At 37.7% G+C, this 24,506-nt stretch overlaps 1 protein-coding gene across 3 annotated transcripts in view; it reads right to left on the minus strand.

The window, feature by feature from the left end:
• The window catches only part of LOC105492540 (NCK associated protein 5), an 891,224-nt gene that overhangs the window by 539,588 nt on the left and 327,130 nt on the right, over positions 1-24,506 (minus strand). For all 3 annotated transcript variants that reach the window (XR_011610241.1, XM_071073805.1, XM_071073806.1), the window contains exon 4: positions 6,636-6,699. Coding sequence is in view for 2 of the 3 variants with exons in the window: in XM_071073805.1 (XP_070929906.1) it covers positions 6,636-6,699 (64 nt within the window). In the remaining variant the exon portion in view is untranslated. The remainder of the gene's footprint in view (positions 1-6,635; positions 6,700-24,506) is intronic.

The raw sequence follows: 24,506 nt of genomic DNA on the forward strand, positions 1-24,506 counted from the left end.
CCCTGTGTGTCATTGCATTCCTGGAATAAATACCATTTTAAATAAGCCTTATGAATATGGGCTGGTACACAGCACCCAGATCTTGGTTTCAAGTAACTCTGTCCGTTAACAGGAACCAGGTGACCTTGGAAAAATTGCTGATTCTAAGACAGGCGTAAGAAATACCCAAAATAAGCCTGGAGCATCTTACAGTGCCAGAAAGAAAGAAAAAGTGCTAAGAAAACAAATAAAAGTTAAAACAACAATGACAACAACAACAGAAAAAAACAAGTTGAGCATTTCAGAGAAACCAAAGCTAGGATAATTAGAGCCAAAAATAAAGTAGTACTGCTTTACAATGCAAAGTATAAAATAAATATCAATGCAGTCATATAAATAAATGATTGAGTAAACAATAAGAAAGAAGAGACAAATGTCCCATGCAGAAGAATTCAAAATAATTTCTGTAGATATTCCACCCTCAAGGAGGTGGAGCATATTTCCCAAGTCCAAAAGTATGTGCTACACCTAGTGACTTCCTCCCAAAGAGTATAGGAGAGAAAGGGTGGTGGGGAGGCAAAGAGTAACTTTACAGTGGAGAAATCTGACAAACAATACTTCAGCCAAATGATCAAGATTCATCTCAACAGTGACAAGCTGGGCCAGGCGCAGTGGCTCACGCCTGTAATCCCACTCTTTAAGAGGCCAAGGCAGGTGGATCACTTGAGCCCAAGCGTTCGAGACCAGCCTGGATAATGTGGCGAGATCCTGTCTGTACAAAAATTACAAAACTTATCCGGGCATGGTGGCATGCACCTGTAGTCCCAGTTACCCAGGAGGCTGAGGTAGTAGAAACTCTTGAGCCCGGGAGGAGACGTTGCAGAGAGCTGACATTGCACCAACGCACTCCAGCCTGGGCAACAGAGCGAGACCCTATCTCAAAACAAAAAATCAGAGACAAGTCATGTTGATAATACATACTTTTGATATGGTGTGATAAAAAATGGCTATTTAACTCACAGTTTACTTCCCAAAAATACACCGAAATCTAATTGTTAGAAAAACATCAGACAAATCCCAATGAGACAAATGCCACAAAAACCTAACCAGTACTTCTTAAATCTACCAAGTTATCAAAAACAAGGAAAGCTTGAGAAACTGTCAAAACCAAGAGAAGCTTTAGGAGTATGATAAGTAAATGTAATGTGTTTCTTGGATTGGATCCTGGAGCAGAAAAAGGACATTAGTTAAAACCACAGAAATCTGGATAAAGCATACATTTCATTAATAGTGTCTCAATATTAGTTCATCAGCTGTGACAAGTGTACCATGCTAATGTAAAGTATTCATAATAGAAAAAATTGGGTACAAGATACACGTAAACACTCTAGACTATATTTGCAATTTTTCTGTAATAAAAAGTGTTTATTTTTTAAAAGTGAGTTGAGGATCTCATTTTCTATTTTCAGGACTAGTTTGTGTAACAGAACTTTCAAAGGAAACGTATAAGCAGTCAAGTAATTGACACAGGTTGATATGAGCATTTGTAATATGGTAAGGGTAGTAAAAAAAAAGCTGTACTGTTCATTAAATGATGTTGAAAAATCAGCTATTAATTTGGGGAAACATTTCTCTCTGATCTCTACTTCATGCCAAATTAATTCCAACTGAAATTTGCAAAAATTTGCATTTAAAAAAAACTATAAAAGTTCTAGGAGATAATGAGAATGAACACCTTCATACTCTTGGGGTAGGATGGACCATTTTTATACATACCAATATTTAAGACAACACTGAAGTGTTAAGGACGGAAGAGGCCTCTCAGTAAACTGAGCCAGTGATATTTCAGCACAAGCTGAAACAATCTCCCAGAATGAACAGAAACATAATCTCAGAGAGTTTGTAAAAAATACTGAACAGTAAGTATGAAAAACAGTGGTGTATTTATTTCCTGGAAGAGGAAACTAAGAACAAAGACAACAAATATAAAACATCTAGTATGCTGAAGAAAGTTTCCAAAAATAAAGATCTGAGTTAACAGAATAAAAAAGCAAAATTGATTAAACAAACAAACAAACAAACAAACACAGTGAAGTAACATGTCCAAATTAACAGTACTTAGGTAACTACTAGTGGGGATGGACTTTGGATCCAGGCCGGTCTCACTTTCAAGCTCGCATTACTTTTCCATATGTACTCAATTAGATGACTAAAAAGTCATCTTCTTTTTAGAAGAAAATGCAGTGTGGTACCCTGTACTGGATCCTAGATCAGAAAAGGAGCATTGCTAGAAAAACTGCTCTAATAAAATCTCAAGTTTAATTAATAGTAGTATACCAATGCTAATCTCTTAGTTTTGACAATTACACCATAATTATGTAAGATGTTTAACATTAGGGGAAACTGGGTAAAGGGTAGGCAGGTGTGTAACTTTTCTGTAAATCTAAGATTATTTCAAAATTAAAAGCTTATTAAAAAAATAAAAGAAATCTCAGCCAGGCGTGGTGGCTTACACCTGTAATCCCAGCATTTTGGGAGGTCAAGGCGGGATTACCTGAGGTCAGGAGTTCGAGACCAGCCTGGCCAACATGGTGAAACCCCATCTCTACTAAAAATACAAAAATTAGCTGGGCGTGGTGGTGAGTGCTTATAATCTCAGCTCCTTTGGAGGCTGAGGCAAGAGCATCGCTTCAACCAAGGAGGCAGAGGTTGCAGTCAGCCAAGACCATGCCACTGCACTATATAGCCTCGGCGACAAGAGCAAAACTCCATCTCAAAAATAAATAATATAATATAATGTAAAATAAATCTCTCAAAATGCTGCCTTGGGACTATCTTAAAACTTGTAAGTGTAGAGATTTATTGCATAAAACCAAATTTTAAAGAGGGCATGGTTTGTATTGAAGATTTTGATTATAACAGGTTTGTTGATGACTTTAAAAATAAATATCAGCCTCAATTTAATTACATAGCTTTTCTGTAAAGATTGCTTATATAATTTCTTCTATACCATTTTTCCTTTCACGTAAATAAAAATATTAAAAAACTATAAACAGTAGTCTCTAAATACATTTGGTGATCTACTGTGATGAACTGTTTTCCATTTCTGCTATAGACGTAACAAAAGTTCTGTGAAACAAACCTTGTAACAGCAATAATTAAATTTAAAGGATTAATAGAATAGCCTGATTTTTTAGGAGCTGTCAGATACTGAAAGAATCAGGACTTCAGAAATAAATGAATTCTAGGAGCGGAAAAGCTGAAGCATATAATTAAATAGAAAACTCAGAGGAGTTTGACTATGTAAAAGGAACAGGGAGAAAAAGACACCGAGAAAGAGGGAGAAAAACTAAAATAAAGAAATTAATGAAAGTCAGGGCTTATGGTGTCTCCAAGGAATTGAAATGTGACAAATCATGGAATGGGAAGGGAGATGGTAAGAATATGAATAGTATTAAGTTCAATCACTTAATACTTAGGCCTTGGCCGGGCGCGGTGGCTCAAGCCTGTAATCCCAGCACTTTGGGAGGCCGAGGCGGGCGGATCACAAGGTCAGGAGATCGAGACCACAGTGAAACCCCGTCTCTACTAAAAATACAAAAAATTAGCCGGGCGCGGTGGCGGGCGCCTGTAGTCTCAGCTACTCAGGAGGCTGAGGCAGGAGAATGGCGGGAACCCGGGAGGCGGAGCTTGCAGTGAGCCGAGATCGCGCCACTGCACTTCAGCCTGGGCAACAGCGTGAGACTCCGTCTCAAAAAAAAAAAAAAAAAAAAAAAAAAAAAAAAAAAATACTTAGGCCTTGTTAGAAGCCTTCCAATGGTTCCCATCTCTCAAAGCATCAGTCAGGGATCCACTGAGACCTTGAGGGTGCACCCATTCCCTCTACTCTCCCTACCCCCCACCCCCATCACTTTTTGCTTTCTCTTTTACTCCTCACCTTCTCCTCTCACTGCTTTCCAGCCAGCCCTGCCAGCATGCAGTTCCCCTGGCACTCCAGGCCTTTGCATTTGCTGATATCCCTGCTAGAATGCCCCTCCCCCAGACATCCTCATGGTAGAAACTCCTTCACCTCCTTCAGGTTTTGCTCAGATATTAACTTTTCAGTGATTTTCTACTATGCATGTTCTAATTTATTTATTTATTTATTTAGAGACAGGGTTTTGCTCTGTCGCCCAGGCTAGAATACAGTAGTATGATCATGGCTCACTGCAACCTCTGTCTCCTGGGTTCAAATGATCCTCTTGCATCAGCCTCCCAAGCAGATGGGATCACAGGCATGCACCACCACACATGGCTACTTTTTTATATTTCTGTAGAGCAGGGTTTTACTATGTTGCCCAGGCTGGGCTTGAACTCCTGAGCTCAAATGATCCTCCCCCAATGGCCTCCCAATACTGTGCATGTTCTATTTTAAATGGTGAACCCCTACAAATACCAATCTCCCCTACCCCTACCAATCTCCCCTACCCTGCTCTTTTATTTTCTCATAGCTACTTCTATGTCCTAACATTATCTGTCTCACCAACCACTAGATTGTAAGCTATCAGATTTTGCCTGTGTTCACTGTTTCTCCAGTGCCTAGAATAGTGCTGGGCACATAATAAATGGTTTTTTATAAACATTGCCAAAGCAATCAAAACAAACATGTGATTTTTCATTACCATAATTAAAATTAGAATAATGAAACATTCATAACTTTTCCAAAGTCATTTTTTGAGCAACTGGGGTCGTCCTTGTGCCCACGTTTTCTGTGTTTTTTCTGTACTGAACTTCTATAATGTTTTAAAAAGGGGGTTTTGTCTTTGTAAAAGACTAGACAGGTGTCTGAGATCATTTTAACTCAAGTACATTCAATGTCAGAGTGAGAAAGAATGAAAAAGAATGAAAGTTCATTCTTTCAAGGCCTGTTCTTCCTATGAGCTTAAATAACATTTAGTTATTACCAGAAAGAGATTCATATCATGAAAACTTCACACGGGCAAATGCTCAAAATCATGATCCACTAAGTTAAAGGAATCACAAAATTCCCACCTCCCCATTTTAAAGATGAGGAAACTGACCTACGAAAGTTAAATTACTTCCTCATATTCAACTAGAACATCACTGACAAAGTGGTGAGCAGGAGCTAGTCCTAAACAAAAGACTGAAACATTACAGAATGACCTAGCACATCAACATTTTGAAATGCAGTGAGAAGTTCAGATTGGAAACGCTCAGGCCACCATCCAACTAGGCCTTTATTTTCTCCATCTTGTTTCCATTTCATTACTCAAAGATGCAGGTGAATGTTTTCTTATTTATTTATTTATTTATTTATTTATTTATTTATTTATTTATTTTTGGAGACAGGGTCTTTGGAGTGCAATGGCACAATCTCACTTGTTGCAACCTCCACCTCCCAGGTTCAAACAATTCTCATGACTCAGCTTCCTGAGTAGCTGGGATTATAGGTGCCCACCACCACGCCCAGTTAATTTTTGTATTTTTAGTAGAGACAGTGTATCACGATGTTGGCCAGGCTGGTCTCGAACTCCTGACCTCAGGTGATCTGCCCACCTCGGCCTCCCAAAGTGCTGAGATTACAGGCATGAGCCACCACACCCAGCGTGAATGTTTTTTCATATCATTTGAACATTCAAAATTCTTTCTGCATTAAGATCCCTAGCAAAATAAACACTGTGATCACCTTGCTAAGTATTTTAGCATGTTCATGGGCCACTGTGCCTTCCAGAGCCCACTCAACATTTGACCTCTTACTCTAGCCCTTTGATTTCCCTGTTGACAGAAGTATAAGGCCAGCACATTTTACAAATGTCTTACCCTTTTCAGTGGATGGCCTGTCAATTAACTCTCATGAAATCAAATGGAAGCAGCCTTCAGGGTATAAAAATGTGCTACTTATCCAATTCTTTTAGTAAAAACTTGCATGCATTCCATTGTTTTGCCATAAGTGGGGGAAGAAATAAATCTGGTGTTGTATTTTCGTTTCAGAAGTAGCAACAGCCGTTACTCCACACATGCATTCCCTAGGTCCCCAGACAGTCATCTCTGATGTTATAAGTGGCACAGAGGCAGATACTTTGGCAAACACAGTCTGTAAAATGAAGTTGCTATGGACCAAAATAACCGTATTGATTTTTAGTACAATTCAAAACACAAGGAAACATCAGTTTTCCAAATGGCACAAGCTGAAAAGGACAAGGAAAAATATATTGCAAATAGTGAAGAGAAGGAAAATAATAAAGACAATTATATTAGCAAACATCTTGGTGTTCTTTTTTCAGAACACCAAGATGGCTGTTGTTTGTTTTTTAAATCCAAAGAACTGAGAGGTCTGAATTATGTTGAACTGCTACTCATTTGTGGACACTGTGCTCACTGCTGGAAGTCTGACCTTCAGAAAACAAAGCCTTATAATCCTTGGACATGTGAACATCTTATTTGAAGCCTCATTTTTTTTTTCAATTAATATCTCTCACTCTGATGGCAAATGGCAGAGCTGTACAAATTGTATTATAAATACATCATTTGGCCAAAATATCATTAAGTTTGCTGCAAGCAAATATTTTCCTTAGATATCCTTAATGAGGCAAAGTAGCTTTCAAGCCAGAGACCTCTGGATGTTGTGGAATGAGGAGACGGCAGTCAGGACTTACCATGGCCCCCTCACTTGTTCTCTGGGCAACTTCTCGCTGTAGTCGGGCCACTGCCAACTTCTCCCTGGAGAAACAAAAGCACATGATTAGTTTGACCGTTCTCAAGGTAGAGGCGACACTGGCATGGCCGTGAAACATTCTTTGAAGGTCTCTAGAGGAACTCCTTCCTTGGTTTAGCTCACTTTCTCCACAATACTTTCTATAAATATTTAAACTGGTCATGAATGCATTGTTTTCATTGAGTGTCATGGAAGACTTTTTTGTCATAGATTTTACAATAGCCAAATAAATGTTAAATGCTGAGTAGATGCCTTGTTTTAGTTCATCAACATACATCACTCATAAATATATTTTTCGTGGCTACAATATTTTAGTTGTCTTTTCTCCATCAACTTTGCTTATATAATTTTAATTATTTTTATTTCTTTTGTTGCTTTCCACACCAATAATATTAAGAAGCAAACAAAACATAATTCCTTACTATTTTAAAAATAACAATAGAAAATCATTTGCATGCTTGCTACATAACAGGCACCAGGCTGGGCATTGCATCTGTTCTCATTTGAGCCTGACAACAATCCCATGGGTGATTTCACTATGCCCATTTTATAGATGAAGAAACTGAGGTCCAAAAAGGCTAATACACTGAGTCCTCAGCTGGTGTATAGTAGTTTTTTGGAATCAAATTTTAGATTTCCTTACTTCAAAGTCTAAATAAACAGTCTGCTTATCACTTTTTCAGTGTGTAGGCAATATAAAAATGTAGATTTAAAAATCAGATTATTTATTTTAGTACCCCTTATTTAACAATGGGATTCATTTTTAGATCCCTTATAATTCTGGTTTCACTTAAAATATATCCAATATTCACCAAAATTTTAAGAATACTTTTGTAAAGTGATAGATGCCTGCATTTTGGACGGCTTTTCAATTGTTCTTTAAAATAGTTGATAGATGTCATAGGGGTAAGTGAACTCTTCTGGTCCCTAAAATGTTAGCTTTAGTAAGGATTTCCCCTGATCTTCTTCTACTGCTATACTACTATCAAGATGAGTAACTATTTGAGTGATATTTCACCCCTTAGTCTTCCCTTTGCACAGGATCGACTATATGCAAACATAGAGGATGCAGTTCAATCCCCAGAAATTTTTCCACTGGGGAAAATAGAAGTGAAAACTTCTTCTCTCCTAAGGGCCTGGATCTTTGAAGTGCCTACAACTACCAAGAAGACATGTGCTTTTGTCTGGCTGCAGCTGGGCAGTCTTTTAATAGAAAAAGTTCTCTCTGAATAAACACCTAAAGGCACAGACTAGAAGAAGGGAGACTAAACTAAGAGACATTCCAGGTATACAAGTTTTGGGAGCCTGTGGCAGGACCTGTGAGTACAGCTGTAAGAAGGGGCAACAGAGCAGATAGGAAGGAGCCACTAAGCCATGGAAGCCATGTGCCAAGTGATCAAGGCGGAAAGCCCACGTGTGTTCTCTGACTCAAGTCCTGATGAACAGATCAAAGAAGTTCAATGAAAAGAATGAATTCATGGAACAAATAATTGAAAAAGAAGGATATGAGTGACTTCTGTTTTAATATGAAAATTAAACACATGAATTTATCTCTTCTCTCCTCAGAAACTGTTAAAAATATAGTATAGAGGTAACACTGGCAAATACTTATAAAGTCAAAGAAAACAGGAGACTCACATATTCCATACTCTATGAACCAGCAATTCCAGTCTGAGGTCTAAAGTGAACAGAAATATAAGTATATGTTCACCAAAAGACATGTACCAGAATGTTCATAGTAGCACTTTAGTAACCTTATAAGCTGAAAATGCACACACCCATTAACAATAGAACAGATATGTCAACTTTAGCATAGTTACATGCTGGAATACTATACAACACTGAAAAGGAATAATCTACACTTAATCATCACAATGTACAGAATATCGCAAATATGTGGTTGAGTAACAGAAGCAAATACAAAACGTATATGCTTTATTTCCTATTTATATAAAGTGCAAATAGAAGCAAATCTCATATACAGTTTGAGAAGAAAAAGAAATAAAATACATGGATATCAAAAAGGAAAAGGTAAAACTGTCTATTTACAGATGACATTATTTTCTAAGCAGAAAATCCAATGAAATTTACTACACAACTTATGAGTGAATTTAGCAAAGTCAGAGATAAAAGCTGATGAACAAAAATTAATTATATTTTATATACTAGCAACAAACAATTGGAAAATAAAATTTTAAAGCATCTATTTATAATAATGTCAAAAAATAAAACATTTAGGAAAGACATTTAGCACAAGGTTTGCAAGACTGCCATACTAAAAACTACAAAACACTGCTAAGAAAGATTAAAGGAGATTAATAGAAATACACACCACATTTGGCCGGGCGCGGTGGTTCACGCCTGTAATCCCAGCACTTTGGGAGGCCGAGGTGGGTAGATTATGAGGTCAGGAGATCGAGACCATTCTGCCTAACATAGGGAAACCCCGTCTCTATTAAAAATACAAAAACATTATCTGGGTGTGGTGGTGGGCGCCTGCAGTCCCAGCTACTAGGGAGGCTGAGGAGAATGGTGTGAACCCGGGAGGCGGAGCTTGCACTGAGTGGAGATCGCACCACTGCACTCCAGCGTGGGCGACAGAGTGAGACTCTGTCTCAAAAAAATAAAGAAAAAGAAAGAAAGAAAGAAAGAAATATATACCACATTCATGGATTAAAAGACTTAATATTATTACACTGTCCAAATCTGTATCAAATAATAAATTCTTTTTCACTGAGATATATAACTCTACCAAATAAAAAGCAAGACTCGGTAATGAGAAACAAGAAATCCAATAAAGAATTGGAATTTTTTTCTTTTCTTTTTTTTTCTTTTCTTGGTAAACTCCTGGACAACAGCTACGTAGGAATCCAGAGAATAACCAGTCTGGATTGCAGCAAGAGGATGGAGTGCCTCAGGAGGATGACTCCAAGAATAAAACAAAGTTGAATCAAAGTAAATTACCTATGTGTTTGTAAGTATTAAGAAGAGTTGTAGAGTTTTATTTTAAAGCTTAAGAATAAGAAATTGGAACATGAAAATCTAGGGCAATGGTAGGAAGTGGCAATTATTCATGCTAGAAAAAACGAAGTTATTCTAGAAATGCAATTCTAAGCTTCCACTAGACTCAGCTGTGAATGACATTTACTTTATCATTGTAATTATTAACTAAATTAATTTACTATTTAATTAAAAAAATTAGAGAAAGGGAAGCATAGAGAAACAGGTGGTACAGAAATACTAAAATCTTATCTTCCATAATAGAAAGATAATACATAATGTTTAAAAGTGATCTAGAAACAGAAGTTCAAGCATATTATTTAGATACAAGGATGCAAAACTTAGAAGGCAGATCTAGAAGAAAGGGGAGTGACTGTGTCAGAGGAGTAAGATGTAGAGTAGGGAAGGCGATGTGCACATCTTATAGATGTTATCATTACATTTGATTTCCAAAGTATGTGCATGTATTACTTTGATTTAAAAACTTCTCAAAATGTGTATTTTTTAAAACCAAATGACTCACGTTTTTATTAAAACATTAAAATAATACATTACTAGAAAGATGAAGGATATATTATTTACCAACCGAAGATTCAGCATCAAATGACTCATTGCCTTGGATGTGAGAGGCACCTACTGAGAAGCTTTGGTAAATTAAGGCCAAACAAGAAGTCACTATCAGCAACGAGTCTTTGGACAAACGTGTTTAAGTACATACTACAAACAGTTTAACAGGTTACAGAGATATTTTAAATTTAAAAGTTTCGGCCGGGCGCGGTGGCTCACGCCTGTAATACCAGCACTTTGGGAGGCCAAGGCGGGCGGATCACGAGGTCAGGAGATCGAGACCATCCTGGCGAACACGGTGAAACCCCGTCTCTACTAAAAATACAAAAAAAATTAGCCGGGCGCGGTGGCGGGCGCCTGTAGTCCCAGCTACTCCGGAGGCTGAGGCAGGAGAATGGCGTGAACCCGGGAGGCGGAGCTTGCAGTGAGCCGAGATCGCGCCACTGCACTCCAGCCTGGGCGACAGAGCGAGACTCCGTCTCAAAAAAATAAAAAATAAAAAAAATAAAATAAAAGTTTATCTTTACTTTTTTAATGAAGTATAAAGAAATTAAGAAATCATAAGAGCACAGGTCGCTGAATAATCACAAAGTGAACAAGTCCCTATTAGTCCCACCTAAGCAAAAAAACAGGAACACTGCCAGAATACCAGAAGCTACTTTGATGTTAATGATAATTAACTTCCTACACCAATACCTGAATTCACTTGCCACACTCTTTTCTCTGTATACTGAAACATGGAGACATTTAACTTCTCATCTAAAGTATATTAAACACATTGTCTCATATTTTACTCGATTGTTTATTCAATATATTTTTCCGCTAAATAAGACCATAAATTCCTCCTTGACCACAAAAGTAGCAACCAAAAATGATGATCCATTCATTTTTGCAGGTGGTCAGTTGTGGTGTAGTTAATATCTTACTGTAACAGCTGTTTGCCTGAGTGGAGATTTAGTTCATTTCTTTAACAACTACTAAGGCCACTTAGTAGGAACAAAATAAATATTTGTGACTTGCTGAATGAGGAATCAGTTACAGAACCTAATACCAGCTTGCCTAGTATAACAGAATTTTAAATAATATTACCATTTTGCATTGACATAGTACATAATGCAGGTACACTGCACAGATACGCCCTGATTCCCACAGGGTATCCTCTGGTTCTAGTTGACCGCAAAAGCTTTTTTACGTACATCCAAAAATTATGAAAAGTACAACTTCCATAGACCACCAGGTAAATATCTGAGTAAGCTTCAACAGAGTGAATTCCGAAGTAAGAGCACTGAGTGAGGGAACTATAGAACAGTAGTTCCCAAATATTTGAGTACTGAGTTCTCAAATATTTGACCTTTTTGTATGCAGAGAAATTGAGGATCCCAAAGAGATTCTATTGTTATGGGTTATTATCTATTAATATTTATGACATATAAATAAAAACGTAATTTATTAAAATATTTGTTAAATCACCAAAAAGCCAATAAACCCATGCCAACATAAGTAAAACATTTTTATTAAAAGTCATCCTAAACAGTAATTTCAAAACAAAAATACATTTTGCAAATAAAGGGAAAAAACAAATTTTGTGAGGAGAGTGATACTGCTTTAGAATTTTGCAACTATCTTTAATGTCTGTCTTAATAGAAGACAGGTGTATTCTCACATCTGCGTCAGCATTTAATCTGTTATGACAGAACGTGTCATGTGACTTCTAGAACACTCCACTCATGAAAGCTGAGTGAAAAAGGCAAATATCATCTTAGCGTTACGGCAAAAATAGTTTTGACCTTGCAGATCCCTTGAAAGGGTCTTGGAGATATCCAGGGTCCCAGGACCAAACTTTGAGCACTTCAACTGAAAGACAGATACAGAACTAGGACAGTAAGAATGTTCTAGAAAATTGCCTTGAATCCTCATTCCTAATTATTGAAGCTTCAGAGAAAGATTTAATATATATGCTAATGGTATGTTAATTTCTCACAAGAGCAGTGTAACATAAAAGAGACATTTCCAGGAACAGATCAAAAGTCTATCTTATCCCCATCATCCTACTAAATGATAAAAGAATCCTAATACAGTGTAAATGTTAGGAACATCACTACTTTATGCTAAAAAGAGATGGCCTGTATAAACTATTAGGACTGTAATGTGCTTCTCAAATCTTATTAATTCAATTTGAAAGAAAACCTTAATGGTTTTAGTCATTACATAGTTTTTAAAAAGGAAAATACTATATTAATAAGTCATGAAATTTTGTAGACTGTCCACACATAATATTCTGTGGCATTCAATAAAGAAGGAAGAAAACGAATGAATCAACATGAAGGGGCTATCTCTAAAGGGGCAGCATTGTAGCCACTTGATTTGGTGAAACAGAGAGTAAAATACATAAAAACTCGAAACACCATTTTATATCTGACCTACCATCACATGAATGGAGAAATGCCCAAATTCAAACAGCCATGTGGAAACAGGTGATGCAAACATGGACGATTTCAGAGTAGTGTAGGCCACGGGGGAGGCAATCCCCAACCCCAGCCTGGCTCCTAGCCTTCTGTATCGACAACTGGGGAAACTGCTTAGGTGTAGACAACTGGAAGTTACCCTGACTCAGGGCAGCTAGGTGATTAAAGAGCAGAATTTGCAAGAACAGCAAACACAATGTCTTTTGGGGACCATGCTCCATAACTGTTTTAAAACATTTATGCAGGAAACGCAACCTATTAGATTATCCAACAGAGATCCCTCAGGGGTCCGAGGGACAGTTCAGGGTCCTCCCATGGAGTCAGTGGGCAAAGCCAGTGGCAGCTCAGTCCCACGACAGCAAGAGTACTACAACTCCGAGCTATTTTATGTATTAGGCTTCTGGATTATATCCCCTTTGAAAAGTGGGTTTCCAGTGCTAAAATACAACAAATAAGGGATTCTTTCTTTAGGTTCAGTAACTTGTATATTCCAAATATTTCAAGTCCTTGCGTGTATATTTTACACCAGCTGGATTTTTTTTAAGTAGAATTTGTATTTTATTTTTGCATGAAAAATGTTATTTTTGTATGAAAGGGTCTTTCTTTTTTAAAACTAAGGAAGTGGTGAAGTTCTTGACATGGTAAAAACCTCTATGATAAAATACTCAGGATTTCTAGATGTTATTTCTGGAATCAAATTATCAACTCAATCAAAATATCAAAAATAAATGGTCCTGTCTTTTTCACAGAATCTCATTTGTCCTTGAGTTTAGTAGTTCCTGGCATGCCATATCTTCAAACCCCCATGGTCCCAAGATATGTGTGAAACCAACTGGGACTAGCATCTTTTTCATGCAAATTCAAAGTTCTTACAAACAGCTTTGTGTAGAAAATAAAGAATGCTGGATTTGCATGCTACCCAAGACAAATTAAATACACTCACATACACATACACCCTTCCTCCTCTTTAAAGACCTCGGTTCGTCGGCTGGAAACAGACAACTGTGCTTCTGCAAAGCATCACTGTTTTGTTTTGTGTTTGTGGCAAGGCCAGTAGCTCATTATGAAGTGGGTATAGACTTTATGATTGCCAAACAAATGCACAGGGCTATTTTATCAAGAGCTGTGGATTCTTATTTACGGAACAGGTATAAAAAAAGAATATAAAGAATATACACACGATGAAACAAGAGACCACAGTACTTACTTCTCTTACAGTTAAATGCAAAGATAACTTTTCTCTCCAGGAAGAATGAAACAGAGCTACTCTTCTTACTCAATTTCATATCCAAATAGAGAATTAGTTCCAGGTTTCTAAAGCCCTTCAACATAGCCCTAGACTATCTGAACTAAAGATCACAAAAAACAACATTTTATATGTTTTATATATTCTTAAATTATTCTTCAGAATACCACTGACACCTCTGCAACTTAAGCGCATGGAAATAGTGTTCCCAATGAAGTCAACAGGATGTTGGCATTTGTAAAATTCAGAAAAGACCTGCAAGGTTTGCATGTTTAAACAAAAAGCATTCCCCAAAGAGAAAGCAGCTTGCAGAGGGGGAATATATTCAGTTTGTGACGTGTGGAGACCTCAGGCTGCAGGGTGCTACAGAGCCATCTGTTGCATGAGTGTCCCAGGGCACGCCTGTTGGGAGACAAATCAATGTTCCCTTGCCACTCTTCAGGAAGCCCAGGACTTGCACCCACTCTGAATGGGAGAGAATGGAGATGCTGTGTGCCCCACTCTCCACTGGGCAGATGGTGTCCCTGTGAGGATGCCCTGATGGAAGAACAGCAAGGGCACTTAGTGTAAGTGGGAATAATTATTTCTACTCATTGTAAGTCTCATGGTCCCAAATACCCTATACATGCAATGCACTTAAAAGGTATGGATGCAGCTCACATCAAGCAAGCTTGTGACAATGTGAAATACTCTGTGATTTGAGGAACATGTAGGATGATTTGCGTAATCACTTGACCTTTATAAAAAAAATAAAGTATAACAAATTACCATGCTTACATATGAATTTAAAAAGGAAAAATTTTCTTGGGCATCTTAGCAATCCAAAGTCAGTTTCCTTTACTGTGGTAAAGATATCGCAATATTAAAGAATCCCATAATACTCTCCCTGCAAAACTCTAGGTTCATGCTAGTTTTGATTTTTAGGTTAAGATTCTATAAAGTATTTAAAACTTACTTACATTTATGTGTTAAATATACCTATATAGGTTTTTATTAATTCAGAATATTCTGCTAACTGAAACGATATAATCCAACAATAATGGAAATGTTTACGCATTCAGCAAACACTTAATGTGAGTTTACTACAGGTCTGGTACCATTCTAGGGTCTGAGAAATAAACATAAATAATAATACAGTTCCAAATTCAAAGACTTCAAGATTGACAGACGGAGAAAGCATGCCTACACACATGCCTACACACCAGTGTCATAAGACGCAGTAAGTACAACACTCCGTATTCAAAGCCAGATTTTAAAACATGGTAGGTGACTATTTTATCAAAAGATCAAATCTGGACTTCTTTTAAATAAGAAGGCAATTTCTGCTATTTCTAAGATTTTTTCAGTTTCAGACTTTTCAGCAACAAATTACATAGAAGAACAGATCTGCCCTCACAAATATTTTAATTAGGAAGAATGTCTATTACATGTTCTATGCTATTCTCTAAATTCATTAAGTCTTTTGAAGGCAATGCTGTTACACTTTTGTTCAGCACCAAGGTCTGCCACTTTGGTGCCAGGATTTTATTCCAGGTCACTTCTTTGAGAGATACTAGACCTATTTTACTTTTCTATTTAAAAAGATAATCATAATAGCTGATATTTATTGAATAGTTGATATGTCAGGTACTATTCTAAACACCTGACATGATATACTTAAACCTCAGGGAATCCCATGAGGTAGGTATTATTATCATCTCTATGATACAAAACTTAATCAAACTTTTTGGATTAAGAACCCCTTTACACTCTGCAAAAAAATTACTGAGAATCCCAAAGAGCTTTTGTTTTTGTCAGTTATATTGACTGACATTTACCATCTCCAAAATTAACTTAAAAATATTTATTAATTTAAAATAGCAATAACAGTTCTATTACAGGTTAACATAAACATAATTACAAAATTAACTATAATTTTCAAAAATATAATAAAACAAGTAGCACTGTTTTATACTTCTGCAAAAGTCTTTAATATCTGGCTAACAAAAATGACATCTGGAGTCTCATATTTGCTTCTATTAATATATTCAGTGTGCTGCAATGTCACATATGGGGTGGCCTCTGGCAAACCACTGTATACTCATGAGAGAATGAGAACAAAAAAGGCAAATGACACCTTAGTATTCTTATAAAATTCTTAGTATTCTTATAAAAATTCTTATTAAAAATTCTTAAAAAATAACATCTTAGTATTCTTATTAAAACATAGTTATAAAAATAGTTTTGACCTCGTAGATCTCTAAAAAGGTCATAGGGCCCCCAGAGGCTCCTGATACACAGCAATGCCTGCCTTCTGTGGATAAATGGAGGCTGCTCATGCAGGCTGGAAAGCATGCCTATTATCCCACTGCTCAAAAGTTTAAATATGGCCATTCATGTTTTTACAAATATGCAAAATAGCAGTGAATACATATTTAGCTATAATCCTATCTGTTAGAACGTGTGTCTCTGTAACTACCATTGCCTGTTACCACTGTCTCTAGTGCTAGGGAGGTCATCACAAATAATGCAAGAATTTGGGGTCCCCACGGACGCAACACATATTGGACCATTTTAATGTGAATCAATGGGAAAACCCAGGAACACATTGAATTCCAAGTACTATAAATCCTCATTTTTGTGAAGTAGAAATACGAATCAAACACCCAATATAAACCTATAGGCATAGGTTTTGTTTCAATTAACATCTCTCTCCACCCTATATTGTTTCCCCGTGAAGATATCACCAAATGTCCATGTTGAAATTAGATAGATGATTACTCTCATTTATGCCTTGGGGCACAGGGTCATACACTGAAATCTTAAACAGAAGATTCAATTAATCATCAACCTTCCCCATTTCTGGTGGGTCTCAAGAATAAGAGCCCGGTGGCGATCTGGTACGCACATGAGGAGAACAGGTTTGCTCCTCTGAGGAGGCCAAGACCCATTCTCTCCCCACACAGAGGCGCCCTGGGGAGTCACCCGCCGCAGAGGCCATGACAATGTCGAGTGCCAGGTGCACCTGTCGTGTGGGCAGATGGGGAGACCAGCGGCGGCAGTCCCTGAGTAATGGTTAAATTAATTAGCCTTTCCACAGCAGATCATTTAATTACTCATCCCCTCTGACAGTTCGGGTGAGAGTAGATTTTAGAGAAACTTTTAGAGCCACAACTCATATGAAAGAAATGTCTTTATATACTTTTTTCCAATACGTAATATCACTGTTGCCCCCAAAACTTTAAAACAGCAACAAAATCACTCTGATTGTATGCTTTAGGAGACTCTATTAACATCCATAAAGCATAAAAGTCAGTAAGTTGAAAGTGTGTTCTAAGTTGTGGATCTTCACAGGATTTTGGGCAGTGAGGTCGGTCAGCAGGAAACTCAACAGGACTGGCATGTAAAACTCACTGACTTTGGAAAAGCACGAGAGTTTAATATATTGCACTATGCCAATTAGGGAATATACCCCAATTCTCCCAAAAATTAACACAGAGACTTTTTAAAGAATTCAGTGTATTGGAATACAGAAATAGTAAACACAAACAAAAATCCTAATTTTAGTGGCCTTGTCCTTATGGAGCTTTATGGAGCTCCTGGAAAATAAAAAAGTAGCTCTCTACATCCTTATCCTATATATGTATTCTCAAAATTATTTTTCTGCTCTCAAGAACAGTGCCTCGAGTTACACCCATATTTTCATTCATTCATTCATTCATTTATCCATCCATACAGTCACTCATGCAGTCCATGAAGTAACAAGTGCCTTCTTACCTATTTATCTCCCTAGTGGGAGGTAAGTCCCTAGAAGGCTGTGATTTTGTGGTCTTCGTGCATCCGCATCCAGGGAATGAACATATCCTTAATAATTGAAAGATCACACTTCAGAACAAAAATGGTCTCACTGACTTGAGGCAAGATTACAAACGCCTTCACTCATATTCAATATCAGAAATTAATCTCATGCTCCAGATCTGGATAAAATAAACCAATAAAACCATGCAAGCTACCTGTAATCCCTACTACTACAGTCACAGGTCTAGCATTTTGTACATTTTGGACACTCCATATATTACTGGTAATAAATATCCAGTGAAGAAGTGAATTTGTCCTTCTGAGTTTTCTCCTTTTTATTTCTACTTGGAACTGTCAGCTTTCATTAGAATAATATAGCTTTCATCCCCAAATTTTTGACGAACTTGGAAGAGCCTGAATTTAACACAATACTGAATTAAAGTAACCCATTTTCTCCTCCTCCTCTCTGGTGCAGAGTGAAATCCCAAAGCACTCCTACCTAAAATATTTCTAAAATACATATTAGAGCTAAAATTCCCCTAATTTTAATACAGATATTTCTAATCTTAACTCTAGCAATTACTTCTTCCTTGAGTCAAACACTTCAAAAAAAAAAAAAAAAAAAAAAAGCTTTCCTTGAGATATATACTTCTTATAAATCATTGAAGAACCACTTACTTTCTTAATTATTGTGGAAAATCTGGGTTTCTGAATGGGTATTCCTTATGTTGCCACGCTTTCTAAGAAACTTGGAATTCCCTGTGTTTCCAGGTACACCCCGCCCCTTCTGCAACTGCACTTTGCCACCCTGATATTTCTTCCTTAAATTTTAAAATTCCACTAAAATAAATCTAGGTTTGTGTTATGTCTGACAATTAAGACAAACTTTTTAAAACAACAGAACTTTATTAATAATGTCCAAGTTGTTCCATCAATTTTGGTAACATTCAAAACAGATCAACTATATGTAGCTTAATATGGAAAGGGAATTCTTGAAGAAAAAAATATGCTAATCAAACATGCTAATCATCTCCTAAGGAGCATTACATACCTGTGGGGAAAGGGGGGTGACAATAGCCCTTACATGACAACTAATTTAGTTTTCATGACTTTCAATTACATATGGCTCTGAAATCTCATTCTGTCTCTGTTTTGACAAAGGCCCCAACATAGTATCTGTGAGGAGGCTTCAGCCATTTATCTAGGCTCAGAAAAAGAAGGTTTGTGAGTTCCAAAGGGAAGAGTTGAAGGAGATACTGATGGAATCCCTGGTGGACTGTCACAGAGGAAAGTTTATACACTAAAACATTCCGTGCAGCTCAACAAAATGGTGGTTTTATTATTATTATTATTATTATTTGAGCTAGGGTTGCACTTTGTTGTCCAGGCTGGAGTGCAGTGGTATGATTATAGCTCACTGCAGCCTCAATCTCCTGGGCTCAAGCAATCCTTTCACGTCAGCCTCCCTAACTGGGATCACAGGTGTGTATCATCATGACCTTCCGATGCCCTGCTCTTTTTTTTTTTTTTTTTTTTAATGGAGTCTTCCTCTGTTGCCAGGCTGGAGTGCAGCGGCACGATCTCAGCTCACTGCAACCTCCGCCTCCTGGGTTCAAGTGATTCTCCTGCCTCAGCCTCCCGAGAAGCTGGGACTATAGGCACGGGCCACCACACCCAGCTAATTTTTTTGTATTTTTAGTAGAAACAAGGTTTCACCATGTTGGCCAGGATGGTCTCAATCTCTTGACCTTGTGATCCACCTGCCTCAGCCTCCCAAAGTACTGGGATTACCATGCGTGAGCCACCGTGCCCGGCCACCTCGCTCATTTTTAAAAAATGTTTCGTAAAGACGGGGACTTGCTCCATTGCCCAGGCTGATCTTGAATTCCTGGGCTCAAGCGATCCTCCCACTTGAGCCTCCCCAAGTACTGGGATTACAGGCATGAGCCGCCACACCTGGCCCAAAAAGGTGGTTTTTAGGCTAGATTGAAATGCTATCAATCTAAGTTGGAGGAGCTTTGCTAGGTTCTACGGAAACTACAATGATGAGTGAGACTCAGTCCCTGCAGTTAAGGAGCATTCAGTCTCAGAAAACTGGTAACTTGTCTGTGGTTCAGCATTATGAGTTGAAAAGTGTCCCTCAAAAATGCATACATGGAAGTCCTAACCCCCAGTACTGCAGATGTGGCCTTAGAGATAGGGGCCTTTACAGAGGTAATCAATTTCAAATAAGGTCACTAGAATGGGCCCTAATCCAACAGGGGTGGAGTTCTTATAAAAAGGGAAAATTTGAAGACAAACACACGCACATAGGAAGAACACCACATGAAGATGAAAGCATACATTGGGGTGATGCTTCTACAAGCCAACAAACAGCAAAGTTTGCCAGCAAACCGCCAGAAGCCATGGAACAGACTCAGAGGCAACCAACCTTGTCAATACATCTTGGACTTCAGTCTCCAGAACTTCAAGACCGACCTTTGTTGTGTAAGCCACCCCTCATCTGTAGTACTTTGTTACAGCAGCTCTGACAAGCTAATACAACCAGACATATTTTAATATAAAATCTATCAACTATGTATGTTTGCACATAATCCATATCTATATGAATATACATATACACACAGCTTGGGAAGATACAATGGGTGCTCCAAGCAAAGTGTGACGTACTTTGGGCAGAAGGAGTGTTTGATTCTGACCAGGAGAATCAAGGAAGACTTCAAAGAGGAAATGGCAGTCACGTTTTACAAAAGTTAAGAGCCATAAAAGTCAGATGTCAAACATGAAAATTTATAACTCTAGAGCTATAAACTCTTTACTGCAAAGTAGGTTTTTTTTTTAATCGAAGGAACTTCTTTAACATGCCATTTCTCAAGAGTTCAAGGTGAGTATATGCATGACTCAAATGGCACACTTGAGAGCTAAACATCCACAGGCACACATAATCTCAGCCATACACATTTTTCGTACATTCATTTGCATATTCTTTTTACTAAGTCTACTGTTATACCCAGTATAAGATGCTCCCTCAGTGCTTTATTAGGGGAATATTGACTTAGTTCATAGTCCAGAGTGGAGATGGTTTGCAAACACATGTATATACTCTCTGGCTGCCCATTACTGGAGCATGTGTTGGCCACTTGTAGGTGTAAGGAGTTAGGTGACCTGTGGTCTTGAAACTGGTCTGCCCATAACCAAGCCTTCATTAACTCAGGTCTCTACCCAACTGAGCCATTATTAAACCTCAGAGGCACTATAAATTTACTGACTTTTATAAACCATTCAACTTAATAGCCTTCTCTAAAGCATTTGGTAAGAGTAATTTGATGCTCTGATCATCTGCCAATTCATGTTTATGAGTTCATAACATATCAGAACCCATCTCACTTTCCTTTCAGAGTAATTTTCATCATTGAGCTTTGTATCCTGTTTAGATTATTCTTTTCTAATCTTTTCAGGACTGTATGAGTTGGGTTTCTCCTGGTTGCAAGTAACAGAAACAAACTTTGGCTAGAATAAGAAAGAGGAAGTATTTATTTAATGTGATATGGTATTTCAGGAGGAACTGAACCAACAAACTCTAGGAGAAGCAAGAGGTGGGTAAGCGGCAGGGATCTCTGCAGCAAGAATTTATATACCTCTTGACTTAATGCTCCAACGATGCCCTAGTTGAGCTCTAGGGACTCCTGGTTTCTACTCCATCAGTTCCATGTTTTAATTCCCTGGAGTAAGATCCTGATTGGCATAGCATAGGTGAGGCACACACCCTGAAGTGACCAGCTTTGACCCGGGGGCAGGGTCATATAGCACAGTCTCAGATGTGGTCCTGTCCCTTATAGGTTGGGGGCAGTTCTAAGAGAAGGAAATAATTGTTAGAGTCTACCACATGGGTGGAAAATTTATACTTTTATTATACCATCCTTTCTTTGAAAAACACTTCTATATATTTCTTAATTAATCCTTACTTGGACCTGTAGCAAAAAAATAACCGGATCTCTTTTTGTTTTTGGAACTCAATAGCTTTTGCATCCATTTCAATTAGATTAACTCCACTTGAGGTATGCCATTAAATACTTTACTAGCATTGAGCCTACATCTTGTTTTTTTCATGCTATCTTGACCCCTTCCTAGTTATTGTGACTTAACAATTTATATTAAGCGCATTCTTCATTCTTCCCTCTAGAACACTTAACCAGCTTAAGTCTATATATTTCTGTGTATTCTCACTGTCTCCATGGTCAGCACATTTTATACTGTGCAGATTCCTAGAAAAGTTAACTATGAAACATGGTGTACATGCTCACAAAATTGTATAATATTAGAGCCAGGGAGTATAGTCTTAGGAGGCACACAAACAAATCAGAAAGTATCTTTCTGTTCTATTCCTGTCCTTCACACCATTACCAGGAAGACTGTTCAAAATAACGAGATTTCAAGAAACAGACCCTTTTAAAAGAATGTCCATTGTAAAAATCCAGAGAATAAAAGAGAAAGCCAGGCTTCCCTATATTCTTTGTAAAAAAATTGAATCATGACCAAAAGTGGACAATATTCAATTAGTATCTGATTTGACAAGTAGCTGAAATCAACAATAAAGTCAACAATGAGACTCTTCAGAGGGAAAAATAAAAGAACCTAATAAGAGACAGCCTAGAATCTTAAGAGAGGCGAAATGAATGGAACCAATCTGGAAAATAATATATATTCCACCAGGTAAAACTCTGAAAGGAAGAAAAAAATTCTTAGATGTGTAACCATCTAAGGTCTCAAGAGAGGTAAAAGTGTTTCAGAAAACAGGAAAGTAATTGGTGGGCAAACAACAGGAGATGTTTTTGTAGAAAAAAAAAATAGGATAACAACCAGGCAGAAAAATTCTGTCAAAACAGGCTATTGGAAACTTTCTGTTTATATGTAAATAAATCTAAGCGTTCAGAATTATCATTTATTTCACTGACACAGTGAGAGAGAACAAAGTAAGAAATGAGGGCATTTCTTGTATCTTAACACAAGAGAGAGGAAAAGCAAATAGTGAGTTCAGACACAGAGCCAACAAAAAGCCACTTCCTAAAGGATATGAGATACCCATCATGCCTGAAGGCAGATGATAGGTCTGGTGCTGAGCACGGTCTTTGAACATATTTTGTTTACATTTAAGATAAAAGAGGATAATGATTAAATTTATATAGTAATTACATCCCGAGTACTTTACGTTAGTTATTAACTTATTTAATCCTTACCCCAACCATGACGTAGGTGCTATTATTTTCCCCATTTTACAGATGTTGAAAATAACGTACAGAGAGATTAAGTATCTTCTGCAAGGCCCCAGAGCTACGCCTGGGCACAGGCACTCTTGGCACCAAAGTCCTCATTCTTAACCTTAACGCTATGCTAGCAACATGATTCTAGCTGGAGTTATGATTTTTACATTACATATGGTTGTTCAGTAATCTGGCCACACACACACACACACACACACACACACACACACAGAAAACCTCAATTAATTTCATGGGAAGCTCTCAAAATCCATTTTAATTCGTCATGGGAGTCAGACACTGTTCTGCTTGAGTTCGGAATCCCAGCTCTTCCACGTACCAGCTCACTGGCTAGGGAAAGTTACTCTCTCTCTCTCTGTGGGAGTGTATCTTTATTTACAAAACACACCGCCCCTTTCTGTTGGGAAGATTTTACTTCCCCACCCCACTGATACTAGACTTGGCATCTCACTTATTTTGAGCAATAAATCATGGATAGAAGCAGCACACGTAACTTCTGGGCAGAAACCCTAAGAGCCAGACAAGATCTGCCGTGTTCTCTCATTATGATCAGCAATGGTCAAGAAGGACACTGGCCTGGGTCCTGAAGTGCACATACCTTAGCAGAGCAGCTGACCCACCACAGACATCTGGATAAGGATGCCACTGTGCTTATAACCCACTAGGATCTGGAGGTCATTTGTTACCATAACATAACCTCCTCTCTCCACTCATACACTCTCTGTGCCTTAATGTCCTACCTCCTTCTAGCATTGCTGTGGGCATTAAATGAGTTATTCTTATAAACTATATAGATAAGAAACAAAGTATTAGTGAGCCAGATACTGACCTGAAGAGTGGAATTAGAGAAAAGAACACTAGAGGAAACATTCCCAATACTAATCAAATCAAATGCTTTTCTGGTTGTCAAATCCTTTCAGCTGAGTTCTAAGGTTACACTGGTCACCCTGCAAGCTTTTTGCAAACTTCTTCTCTTCAATGCTCCCTTCTTGATCCAGTAATAACACATTTATTTACATATAATTAAGGGCTTTACTCTTGCTGACCCAAAGGCTCCAGACAGCTTTCCTTCTATAAAATGTGGTTGTTTACTTAGACCATGAAGATATTCCTCCTCTTCCCATTTTCCTCTTTTCCCTCAGCTATCTTTTTCTGAAACCAACTTCAACACTAGTTTCTCATATATAGGATGCATTTTTAGTGAGATATTAATAGCTGTTATCTCTTTGTTTTTACAGGTAAAGGATTAGAAATCACTTTGACAAGTTTCTTTGTTTCTTGAGTTTTGACAGGCTTCAATTTGCTAATGTACAAAATTTTATAATAAAGAATCTTACCAATTAATGTTCTACACAGTTTTTAGGGGATGCTGCTGCCAACCATTCCAAATATGTTGTAACGAGCAGATAGCGAGACATCTCATTTCCAAGGGAAAGATATTGTGAGGCTCCCTCCAAACCATCTTATAAATCAGACTA

This window comes from Macaca nemestrina, chromosome 11, assembly GCF_043159975.1.
Source record: "Macaca nemestrina isolate mMacNem1 chromosome 11, mMacNem.hap1, whole genome shotgun sequence".
In the NCBI taxonomy this organism is placed as follows: Eukaryota; Metazoa; Chordata; class Mammalia; order Primates; family Cercopithecidae; genus Macaca; species Macaca nemestrina.